We start from the raw sequence: 12,793 nt of genomic DNA, 5'->3' as shown, positions 1-12,793 counted from the left end.
GTCAGCAATGCTGAATGCAAGGTTATATAAACTGTATGCACCGATTTGTTCAGCCCTACATCCTAAACAAACATAACACATAATAGTATTCCATGTTGTGTTTAGTTCAAATGACCGTGAATAACATCATTTATTTATGGCTTGTATCCATATTCATGTGTTCCTTCCAGAACATAAAAACATGTACTACGCAAACATAGAAAACAGGCTGCAATTAAACAGTGCAAAAAAAAGTAACATTTGAACATTTATTACCGTCATACAAGTATAAAAACAAGCTAACTGCTTTATGATGAGACGAGCAAAAATGTAAAAACATTTAGTTTTCTTTTTTTCTCAGCATTCTAGCATGATAGACTGTAGAAGTTAGATGACCTCGGCGTCTAATTTGCATAATTGTCTGAGTGAAGATTTTCAAACACCCCAATTCAGTGTTTGTGCGTGGATGGGTAAAACTGAGCTTTTTGGTTTGTGTGACATTATCTCATGTCTTTAAACCTCCTGCCTATTGGTCGTATTCCCCTGCTCCCTTGTCACTGCTTTCGAACAAATGCGACATCTCAAGTCGTCGGTGTTCATCTGTTTCAAACCGAAATATTCCCACACTGGGGATGTGGCGGTCTCCTTAGAAACTATCGCTTTTGTGCCGTCATTCACGTGAGCGTATGCTGGCTCACTTGGCTAATTTGCTGCGAGCCAAGGTAGCCGCGCCTCCACATAGAGGGACAAAGAGTGGAGGAGACGACAGGAGGGTTCACTCTCGCCGTTCATTCCACTGTAGCACCAATGCGCACATACAGCTGCAGAGTGAAACCTCTCGTCATCCCGCCTGAAAGAGAGACGAGGAATACAAACACGAACGCATGCACGTCGATTTATCGAGGCCGCTGAAAATGATGACGTCGTTTTACCGTTCGATTAATCGATTTATGGATGATCGTGACAGGCCTAACTGTACGCCGTTGTCATGACAAGCTACGCAGACAGTCCCATTATCATGTGTTTGTGGGGGGGGGGAAAAATGTTGGATGCAAAATCTGTGGCTGGCCAAATGTATTTGTGATGGGAATGTATGGGAAACACTGTCACCTTGTTGTATGTGATTTATGGTGTGGATAAAGTGCACAATAGCGCTTGTTGGCGCCACACGCTCTGTGGGCAACATTCTTGACATACACAGCTCATTAGCAGTAACACTACAGACACACAAAACACTGTGTTGCCAGTCGGGTTTTACTAAAAGCACTTTCAAACTGTCTAAATCCCAGCATCAAAGCTAAATTTTGGACTACACACTTCCAATACACTGTTATGGGACCTCTGGATGATCATTTTTCATCATTAAACGTACTAAAGCTTCATGCAGCCCACACCCAGTGTTTACATTTGAGGCCTATGCCTAAATATTCTGCTTCTATGTTTTAATAATTCACCGAAAAACATATTTCTTTCCAATACGTGACTTTTATTCAATCAACAACCCTTTATCATGTATGTGATACATACCCAGACCAGTTTTTTTTTCAAAGCAACATTACGTATGTTGCTACTGTATATATCTATGTATATATATATAATTTAAAAAACGTGTAACCATGGCGATGAGATTTGCCTGGCAAGTGAATGAATTTCTTGAAAGAGGCACGTTTTTATTAAAGCACCGTGCATGCATCTTGCTGGAGTGGCGTCTTTTCAGAAAGAAGGCTAGTGCAGTTTAGAAAGGAAAATACTGCTAAAGCATTAGAAACACTGCACTCATTGCACATCATAGAAGGAATATTAAATGATCCTGGTGCGCTTTTGGAAACATGCACCGCTCTGCACTTTTGCCTCTAATTACCTAGTTCCCCTAATATTTAGAATGGTACTTTGCAGCACACTAACGCTTCTACAGAAATAGGCAAAGCAAGCACATGTACAGTATGAGCTTATATTGAGCATTTTCTCATCAAACATAGCTATAATGAAAAACCGCTGCAGAAATTATTTACAGCTAAATCTCATTTTACCCCAAATGTAATCTCATTTTCCTGCACGTTGATTTGTCTTATTTGTTTGGACTATTAGACTTATATGATTCATACTTCCGTTATTGTACCACTGGATTGTCTTTGGTTGAAGTCATAGAAGCAGGCCACCACAAACAAGTCACAAACACTTAATAAGGCCTAACAGCTGTTCAAGCACCATCATATTTGTTGTGGTTGGCCTTTGCATCATGTCCATTAGATATACAGTAGGTCCAAGTCAATACAATCACTGTACGCCGCACAACAACACACAGACGATACTGAAAATCTTTTAGCTGCCTCAGTTTAGGTCCCAAAGTAAAGGCATTTACATCAGTTTCAAGTTTGATAACAACTGTTACGTGCACAAGGAAAACATGGGGGGAAATACCGCGTCTGTCAAAGTGAAGGCAGCCTTCAAACGCGCCACAAATCCATGAACATCTCACACACACAATATGATGTCGTAAATGGGATGGGCTTGTACCGAAAAACGTCTTTAAGGCAAATGTGAAAAATGTAGAAACACAATATGGACAGTGCATTTTTTAAATTACGGTACATTGTATCTCACCTTATGCAATGTAAAACAACACTCCCGCAATAAATGATGCTTTCATTTGAACTTTTGTTTACAATGAAATGTAATATATCTTTGAATTTCTTGTCACATTAATAAAAAGTACATTTCTATTAAAGAGCAACAACTCGTCGAAAACCGAGTCTTTATTGTAGGGCTGTTGTATTACGGAGCATAAGTTATGGTTAGGTACAACTAATAAATAGGCAAGTCGGTATGATTAGACGTTAACTTTCTTTAACCGTGGTGCCAAAGGAGTATTTGGGACACACTGGAAAGAAAAAGAAAAATTACAAGAAAAAAAAATTCAACAAAAAGTCATATTTTAATGAAAGGAAAAATCGTAATTACAGTGGTGTCGAAATGTGTTTGCTCCCTTGATGATTTCTTTTTTTTTTTTGCATGTTTGTTTCACTCAAATGTTTCAAATCATCAAACTAATTGAAATATAAATCAGGGACAACACAACTGAACACAAAATGCCGTTTTTAAATTCAACTTTTTATTATTAAGGGAGGAAAAAAAATCCAAACCTGTGTGAAAAAGTCACACACCCCCCTGTTAAAACATAACTTAACTAAGATTAATTGAGATCTATCAGTCTAGAAAAGGCTCTAAAGCCATTTCTAAAGCTTTGGGACTTCAGCAAACCACAGTGAGAGCCATTATCTACAAATGGCGAAAACATGGAAAAGTGGTGAACCTTCCCAGGAGTGGCCGACCAGCCAAAATTACCCCAAGAGCGCAACGACGACTCATTCAAGAGGTCACAAAAGACCCCACAATAACATCCAAAGAACTGCAGGCCTCATTAGCCTCAGTTAAGTTCAGTGTTCATGACTCCACCATAAGAAACACACTGGGCCAAATTGGCCTGCATGGCACAGTTTCAAAACGAAAACCACTGATGTATAAAAAGAACATTAAGGCTCGTCTCAATTTTGCCAGAAAACATCTTGATGATCCCCAAGACCTTTGGGAAAAATGATCTGATGAGACAAAAGTTGAACTTTTTGGAAGGTGTGTGTCCCGTTACATCTGGCGTAAAAGTAAGACCGCATTTCAGAAAAAGAGCATCATACCAACAGTAAAATATGGTGGTGGTAGTGTGATGGTCTGGACCTGTTTTGCTGCTTCAGGACCTGGAAGACTTTCTGTGATAAATGGAACCGTGAATTCTGCTGTCTACCAAAAAATCCTGAAAGAGAATGTCCGGTCATCTGTTGGTGACCTAAAGCTGAAACCAACTTGGGTTCTGCAGCGGGACAATGATCCAAAACACACCAGCAAGTCCACCTCTGAATGGCTGAAGAAAAACAAAACAAAGACTTTTGGAGTGGCCTAGTCAAAGTCCTGACCTGAATCCAATTGAGATGCTGTGGCATGACCTTAAAAAGGTGATTCATGCTGGAAAACCCTCCAATGGGGCTGAATTGCAACAATTCTGCAAAGATGAGTCAGCGAAAAAAATCCTCCACAGAGACTCATTGCAAGTATTGCAAACTCTTGATTGCAGTTGTTGCTACTAAGGGTGGCCCAACCAGTTATTACGCTTAGGGGACAATCACTTTTCACACAGGGCCGTGTAGGGTTTTTTTTTTTTATGTGTAAATTTGTTTGACAATCTGAAACATTTAAGTGTGACAGACAAAAAAATTTGAAATCAGGAAGCGGAGAAACAATTTTTCACACCACTGTATAACTTATGCTCCTTTGTACTGTAGCTTTAGCAGACTGACGAAAAGCTCTTCTTAATTATCTGATGACTAGCTAACGATCAGCTAGCTAAGACACTGGTATTGGGTGCAAGACTCTTAAGAAGAAGAAAATGTGATGTTAAAGATGTGCTATGTGGTTTTGTGTGTTCTGTAAATTCACCTTTGGGTGAAAAGAAGTAACTTGAAGGAAAGAGGAGCACGAGGAGGAGGAGTACACCTCCTGGAGGCACTCCTTTTGAGGAGCAAGAACAATGACATAGTTGTTAAGGTTAGAAAGAGTCAGAGAGCCACACTGCGAGCATTGGTGGCCGACGCCTGTGCCCTCTGCACCACTCCAGGACACTTCTCTCTCCTCTGGAGCTTGTGGTTTTGGAACAAGCCCTCGTTGCGTGGAACACCGTGAGTTCCGTGCGGGAATGTCAGCAGTCCTAAAGGCAGACACGGCATTGTATGACATCCAACCACAGTGTCTACAGAATGCTTTGATGTACTCACCGTATCCCTCGACACGTCCGCCTTTGAATTCGCCCTCAAACTTCATGCCGTCAAATCGACTGAAGACTCCCGTGCCTTGAAACTTCCCGTGTGCAAACTCGCCCTCGTACCTAGCATGCGGACAAATCAACAAGACTTGTAAAAGCGCAGCGTAACCTCAATGGAACCTCACACAACCTCACACCTGGACCCGTCCGTGAAGAGAAGGACACCGGCACCATGGAAGAGTCCGTCCTCAAACTGTCCGGCATAACATGTTCCGTCCTGGAATTTGAGCTGGCCGACGCCATGCCTCCGACCTAGGAAACCACACACACCTATTATGCAAAAGTGACTTTTTAAAAATTGTAAATTGTGTCCTAAGAGCCTGTTTATGAGCACCGAATGTGAGAAAAATATATCGGCTCCCTCACTTGTTTGCTCCACTTTTGAGAGAAGAGTAAAAAAGTAGGACTGATTAAAAGTTTTAATGAAATTAATCACGGTTTTCAGATGAATAAATAATTATTAACTCATTCAATACCAAAGACGTAGTTCTACGTTTTCATAAACTCGAATGCCCGATCCCAACAACGTATTTTTACGTTTTTTAGGCGGGAGAGGCAAAAATAGGTGACGATGCAACTCTCCACTCATGGATTTCACAATTTTAAACCATAAAAACGGGCACAAGGAGGCAGAAGTGCATTTGACAAGACCTTGGCAGAGATCAAGTGAACGGAAAAATCACATGTGACAGGAAGGAGGAAGTGAGAGAGCGTGGAGGAGTGTAGCGTGCAGAAGGTTACGCATTTAGGGACATTTTAATGCATGCACACGTGCGCGCACATGTGTGCACACTCATACACACACATACTTCAGTTCCAAATGTGAAACCTGTAAATAGTTCATGTGGTTATAGTTGAAAATAAATAGTTATTTTGATGTAAAACAACCATTTTTGTGGTGTTTATGTTGGTATTAAAGAGGAGAAGCGGCATAGAAAATGGATGGATGGATGGATGGATGGATAGTTGTTTAGATATTTGAGCTGTCACAAAAGCAAAAAATATTTGCGTCAAAGTGAATGTTATGCTTGAAATGTACCTTTTCACAAAAAGCTTGTTTTCTCTTTTCTAGTCGGGAACTGATATTTTCCTGAAACTTACCTGTGTTCTACTGCTGATTACTAAAGAACGGAAAAAGGTAGAAACTGAGATTTTGTTTTTTCTGATGAAAGACGGGAGTCTGATCTTTCTTTTGCTAGGTTCCATGTTTATATAGACGTAGAACACAATATTCTGTGTGCCTTGAAAGACCAGTCAAAATAGTCTAAAATGGCCGGCACTGAAGAGGTTGTCTTGTGAAAAATGGCAGGGATTGAATGAGTTAATCACCATTTGCAATTATGTCTGAAATATGACCATTTTTACTGTATTGTTTTGAAAGAAAGATGAATGACAGGACAGGATTTTATATATATATTTGTATGTATTAACAGCTTCAAATGATCTGAAAATTTTAATCAAGCTAAAAGACAGCCAACATGTTGAAAAATCCATTTGCCTAACACTAGTTTCATTAATAGTAGCAGAATTATTATTATTATGAGCATGAGGGGTTGCATTCAAAGACACCGTGTCATTTAAGTTGAATTCACGTGTTTAATGAGTGTAGATGTATTTTTTGGGATTTCCGAGCATTCGTAAATGCAGCAAATTGTACTTCCGCATTAAGAGTTGCAAAGTGAGAGAGAAGAACATCCACTTATTGTTTTTGTGTTCACGTAGACCACACATTCAGGCATCATGAAGACGTTGTTGTGTGTTTGGGAGTTGGAGATACATGGTGTTGGAATTCCGTTGCTGTTGATGTGTTCAGGTCAGAACGAAGTTACAAAAGAGCATCAGACTCTGTCATCATAACAGCGAGGCGTGGCTTATTTAACAAGAAGTCTTCCACGCTACATGTTAGAGAAACTATAATGTAATGTGAAGGGTCTGTCACGTGAGTCACAACGCACCTCCCTACTGTCAGCTAAAGGTTTAGCAGTGAATTAGGAGCTCCATCTGCCTCCTGTGTGTGATGGGAATTACTGCAGTATAATCCAGTATATATTTACCAGGGCTTTAGTAACCAGTCTAGGAATGTTCTTGCTTTGACAGGTAGCCCACACTGTCGAAAACGGATTAAGCAGGAGTCAATTCCTGTTAGTCAAGGTACGATCAATGGTAACGTACAATTTCAACACTTTCAGACTAATTCTTGGACTCCGAAAAAGATTTCAGTATGATCCCAAGCTGTACAGGTCCAAGGTACCAAAGTACTATTTTTAGGATGCTACCCTTCCCAGGAAAAACCTACCCAAAGTTCCCAAAGTCTAATCTCCAAGATTTGGCAACGCCAAAGTCGACAGATCTGTTCATCAGGGACTACTGGAGCAAGCTAATGAGGATTTGACTTAATAGCTTGAGCCTGCATGCTATTAGCATCCCTGTTTGAACTGAAGCAGCGTCCTTGTTAGCTTTACTACACGTAATACTTTAGATGAGATTCACACAAGGGTTTTGACGCTTCAAGTGGAGAAAAAAGCCAAACGTTGATTGTTTGTTTCCTGCAGTAATTTCCAAAAGCTTCCAAAAAAAAAAAGACGTTCAGAGTCGGAAATTATGCAGAAATGCATGCACTCTTATGCACTTTCATAACGAGACTAGCAGAAAAATTAGTGTTGCTCTGCCTGAGCGTTGTCACACCTGCAGGGAGACACTCAAAGAAACATGCCGCACTGAAAACTTGGTTGTCACATCAAATAATTCTTCATTTCATTCCATTTTTGATTTAGATCCATTCACCACAGAAGGGTAGCAGTCATGGGCAAAAGCAGCGGTGTCCCAAGTGCGGCTCGCAGCTGTTTTTTTTATTGGCCGGTGGCACATTATTCACAATACAATTACAATTACAATACCACAATATCATTTAACAAGAAAACTAAAAAAAAAAAAAACAACAGCATAAATTTTTAAATCACCGGTAATTTTACAAGAATAAAGTCAAATATTAAGAGGAAAAAAGGAATTTACCGTGAAAAAGTTGCAATTTTACGAGAATGACGTCGTAATATTGCGGGGATAAAGTCACAAACACAAAAAGAAAGATAAAATAGTTGGAAAATTTGCTGTCATTTTACAAGAATAAAGTCAAAATATGAAGAGGAAAAAATTTTATCAGAAAAAAATATTTAATATGAGGAAAATGTATGTAATTTTAGTAACACAGAGTTGAAATATTTAAGAAAAAAAAGAAAGACCAAAGTTCATAGTAATAAAAATAATATGCTTTTTCACCCGTATCACGTGTTGTCACGTGTTCTTCAAATATATATACCTTTTTAGGGCACGTGGGGGTTTGCAAAATATCAAAGTGGCCTTTGCATCCTTTCACTTTTTAGTATCCTTGCTGGAAAAGGTTTGGACACCCCTGGCCAAGAGGGAAAAACGGGAAAGTGACCATAGGATCGGAAATGGAACTTCTAGTTAAGCGGGAAAGCAGTGATACACGCCTCTGTCCTGGCTGATCAGCACAATATGGCTAAGATATCATGAGTCGACGCTAAGTATATAATGTGAATGGAATGTACCCGGGAGTGTGAGTTCTGTTTGCTACTTGTCATCACTGTCCGCTATAAACAGCTTAACGGATGCCATGTCTGTTGTACAGGCGGCGTGTGTGCTGTGGTGTCACGTGACAGCATCAGTCATAGTAAAGGTAACTACAGCCACCCACCATATTTTACTACTTTTCATGAGGGGGAAAGGGAATTTATTTTAAATGCTGCGTTTATTTACTATTTATTTTATTATTTATTTTGTTCATATTTTCATACTCCTCAATTTATGCCTCCTCAATTTTCCTCACCATCGTAGAACCCACATGGCAAAGTGTCACTAACGCCTCTGTCCTGGCTGCTCAGTACAATATGGCTAAGTTGGAATCATCAAAGTGCTTGCTTTAAACGCCGCTGCAGACGTCAGCTTTACAGATGCCGCCACATCTCCTACACAGGTATGTGTTATTGGTAAAGACGTGTACACATCAGTCATAGTAAAGGTAATTGCAACCACCTGATGGGGAAAAAGGTGGGTGTTACATCTGTTTCCAACCAATCCTTGCATTGTTTTTGTACAAAATCCTACGGAATACGGTTGGAATAGTCCCTTTCAAATGTGGAGAACTTAACTTGCCTTCCTTCCACTCGCCGTGGTACTCTTCTCCAGTGGCGTAGGTGAAAGAGCCCCTGGTCAGAGTCATCTCACCCCTGTTTGTCATACACACACAACACACAACACACCAGTCCACATGTGCTGGCATTTGAATTGGGCCTGCTGAGGTAAACTTTAACCTCACATTTGACGCTGAGACAAATACTACTAATGGGATTATCACAGATAGTCTCACTGACGTCAAGAAGTGGCTTGGCAACATATTATTACAAATGTGTGTTAAGATTTTCTGCACACGTGTGATGAAGTTTGTGACGTAAATCAAGGATTTCAAGCCTGTGCAAATTAATGTCGGAAATAACATTCTTCATATAATATTTGATTATGTTGAGATGCCGTCCTTATTTATTAAATACACCAAAACACAACAGGATGTGACCATTTCCAAATGACGCTTCCTCTCCAAACAGTGTAACACAATGGGAGCCAGGTGTCATTTTACGCACAGGCTCGCCATTATGAAAACAAAACATCATCGACTAATGTACTCATCGTCGTAATTTAGAACAAAACAAATGTCAAAATAGTGAATGAGTGTGTGTGTTTGGATTCAGCCTTAACGGACATGTTGCAGGACATAACGCGTCTATTATCTTGTGCACCAATTGTCATTCCTAACAGCACATTTGCGCACAAAAAGCAACCTTACGAATGCTATTTATTTACCTGTACGCTACGTTTGTTGTCTCTGAAGCATGCAGGCGACGTAGAAGAGCAGAGAGGGGTAACAAATATGATAACCGGCTGGAAACCGTATGATGCATTCAAGTGTACCTCGCAAAGTGGAAAATTCTCATTAGAAACCACAAACATTCATCAAATTTGTTGCGTCAGATATACAGTACAGTACATTTCTTTGTGAATATCTTTTATTTTTAACGTGTGGAATAGATGCTGTTTCGTATAACATTTCGTTTTAACGATGTTTAACCTTCGTGTTGACGCCCATGATGGAAGAATGATCGGTCTTAGTGTTTAGAAACACAAATGTTCCACAGACATTGAAGGCATCACTACAACAGCACCATGGCAGCCTTGTTGCTGTTTCATGGCATGAGAGTGTTTGCTCATTGAAAAACTCCCTCTGATTGGAACACTTCGCTTCCTTACGGAGGCATTGTGGCTCGCCAGTGCAAAGCAAATATCCTTCAGGGCTACACTTATTATCTTAGAACATTTTAAAATACAGTCGGGATTAATTATTACTGTAACACAGCATTCAATCTGGTTATTATATGCTCATAGACATGTACAGGGGTGGGGCCAAAGACACGTTATTTGCCCAAGATATTTGCAACGTAAAACTTGATATACTTTAATAAACTACATATGACTTTTTTATGCTTTATGCACATAGACTCCTCATAACACGTAACACATTTTCAAGCCATACGACTAGTTGATAAACCATACATGTCCAAACCATACATGTCCAAAATAAATGAATCATGTCCAAAATAAATGAATCACAAGTCTTTTTTTTTTAAGTCTTTATGTGGAACTCATGAAAATATTTGGAAATTTAAAAAACTAACCTCAGAAAATGTTTTGCTTTGGTAACATTTCTCTAAATAATTTATCATTATCTTTATGCTTGCACCAATTTATATTTAATGTTAGGATACAATATTTGCTATATTTTGTACTGTATTTATAATAGCATCTTTGGTATCTTTTATGTTTAGAATTAAATATAAATAATATACATTTATATCATATCATTCATATATATCATATCACTTATATATATCACACACATTTAGTCCTGAAGCAGCAAAAAGACCATCACACTACCACCACGATATTTTACTGTTAGTGTGATATTCTTTTTCTGAAATGCAGCGTTACTTTTACACCAGATGTAATGGGAAACACACCTTCTTCTTGTCTCGTCAGACCAAAGGTCTTGGGGATCATCAAGATGTTTTTTGGCAAAATTGAGTCATCGCTGCGCTCTTGTGGTAATTTTGGTTGGCCAGCCACTCCTGGGAAGGTTCACCACTGTTCCATGTTTTCGCCATTTGTGGATAAACTGTGGTTCACTGGAGTCACCAAAGCTTTAGAAATGGCTTCATAACCTTTTCTACTCAAATTCAGGTGTGATAAACCACAGTTAAGTTATGTTTTAATGGGAGCGCAATCACTTTTTCACACAGGGCCATGTACGTTTGGATTTGTTTTCTCCCTTAATAATAAAAAGCTTCATTTAAAAACTGCATTTCATGTTCAGTTGTGTTGTCATTGACTAATACTTAAATTTGTTTGATGATCTGAAACACTTAAGTGTGACAAACATGCAAAGAAATAAGAAATAAAGGAGAGGGACAAATACTTTTTCACACCACTGTACACATATTTAATACATGTTATATATTTAATACAGTTGGTATTTGTAATTATATATTTATATTTATAATATATTCATAAGATTTCATTGAAACTTTTTTAAACTGACTGGCTGTGAGGAATCACATGGATGCACTGTCTCACAGTGAGTTGTCCATTTCAACCTAAGTTGCCAAATAGGACACACATGACATTACAATAAAATACACTGAATTACTTTGTCAATTGGAAAAAAAAGACAACCTCGCTGTTAGATTAGCCATATCTGTGGGGAGCAATTATTTCAGAGTAGCATGGTTCTGATTAAGTCATGCTTTATTATGGTTGTGTAATGAGTCTGTGTAAAAATGCTAAGAGAGTGATAAACGAGCCCAAGCGGCTCTTATGACCTCTTGGCTGCCAACAATAATGAATAAAATAAATTGCACATTGGCAAAATACTGTGCATAATGCTTGTTTTTGGAAATAACATATCTGTCCTGTGTTGAGTAATAGAAACTCTCATTTTATAATATGTTTATAACAATAATAATAGTGCAGTTAACATCATACATACAGCAGGACAGGAAGCTTATGCTCTATGAAAATCATGTATCTCCAAATATTGCCAGCTCATTTAAAACACCAAGACATTTTTCAAGTATAATACGCATTCAGGCCAACGTGTACCATACATGCTGTACATTACTTTAGTATACAGTAGAACGCCACTAAAGTAGTTAAATGAGAAATGTTTAGGCATGAATCTGCCTCCAAATTCACACAAAATGTTGGCACTTAGACCTTGTGTGTATGTGACATCACGTGATACGTCAGCAAATTCTGTTAACTTCAGCTCTGAACATATCGGGATCTAAGATGTGTTTGGGTTTTGTTTTTTTGCTTTTTTACAGCCGGGTGCTGAAAAGTGAGATGATAACCATAGACAACATTGAACTTGTTATGAAGTACTGTAGGTACATATATCCTTTTTACACTTTCATTGGTAAAGAATGCTAAAATGTTACTTAAAACACTGCCTGTAGAGCTAACAACGGTTTTTAATGACGGTGAACTGAAATATGAACCTTTGTGTCACTGTAGCCTTGTTGAGTCTACTGAACTTAAAATTATTCGCAAACCATGCTGGCATTTTGTGCTAAAACAAATGTACTCAAATACTCCTACAAATATCAATATGACACAATGCTATAATACTGCATGTCTTATATTGTTGTATGTATTAGTCACGTGTGAAGTGTTGTGCTACATAGTTAGTCATTACACTACAATATAATAGAATAGTTTTGAGTCTATGAGATGTGAGTGAGCAGTGAAGGGATTTACCCTCCAACACAGGCGACGCGCGCGTTCACGTGTCCATCGCTTCCTCTTGCCGTGCGGGTG

General features: G+C 38.8%; 1 protein-coding gene across 1 annotated transcript; it reads right to left on the bottom strand.

Moving 5' to 3' along the window:
• Positions 1-260: 260 nt before the first annotated feature.
• morn4 (MORN repeat containing 4) lies at positions 261-9,824 on the bottom strand. Its single transcript, XM_054799624.1, has 5 exons — positions 9,728-9,824; positions 9,023-9,096; positions 4,987-5,101; positions 4,803-4,912; positions 261-4,735 (listed from the first exon to the last, which is right to left on the bottom strand). Exons 2-5 carry the CDS (start codon positions 9,087-9,089, stop codon positions 4,587-4,589), a joined length of 441 nt encoding a protein of 146 aa, XP_054655599.1. The 5' UTR covers positions 9,090-9,096; positions 9,728-9,824; the 3' UTR covers positions 261-4,586.
• Positions 9,825-12,793: the final 2,969 nt, after the last annotated feature.

Source organism: Dunckerocampus dactyliophorus, chromosome 14, assembly GCF_027744805.1.
Source record: "Dunckerocampus dactyliophorus isolate RoL2022-P2 chromosome 14, RoL_Ddac_1.1, whole genome shotgun sequence".
In the NCBI taxonomy this organism is placed as follows: Eukaryota; Metazoa; Chordata; class Actinopteri; order Syngnathiformes; family Syngnathidae; genus Dunckerocampus; species Dunckerocampus dactyliophorus.
This window is presented reverse-complemented; position numbering and strand designations above follow the sequence as displayed.

Excerpts from the sequence above, each read along its gene's own strand:
- morn4 (XM_054799624.1), bottom strand. The coding sequence starts at position 9,089 with ATGACTCTGACCAGGGGCTCTTTCACCTACGCCACTGGAGAAGAGTAC. Across the intron at positions 5,102-9,022 it reads CCACGGCGAGTGGAAGGAAG|GTCGGAGGCATGGCGTCGGC; the intron begins GCAAGTTAAGTT and ends GTGGTTTCCTAG. Across the intron at positions 4,913-4,986 it reads CTCTTCACGGACGGGTCCAG|GTACGAGGGCGAGTTTGCAC; the intron begins GTGTGAGGTTGT and ends TCCGCATGCTAG.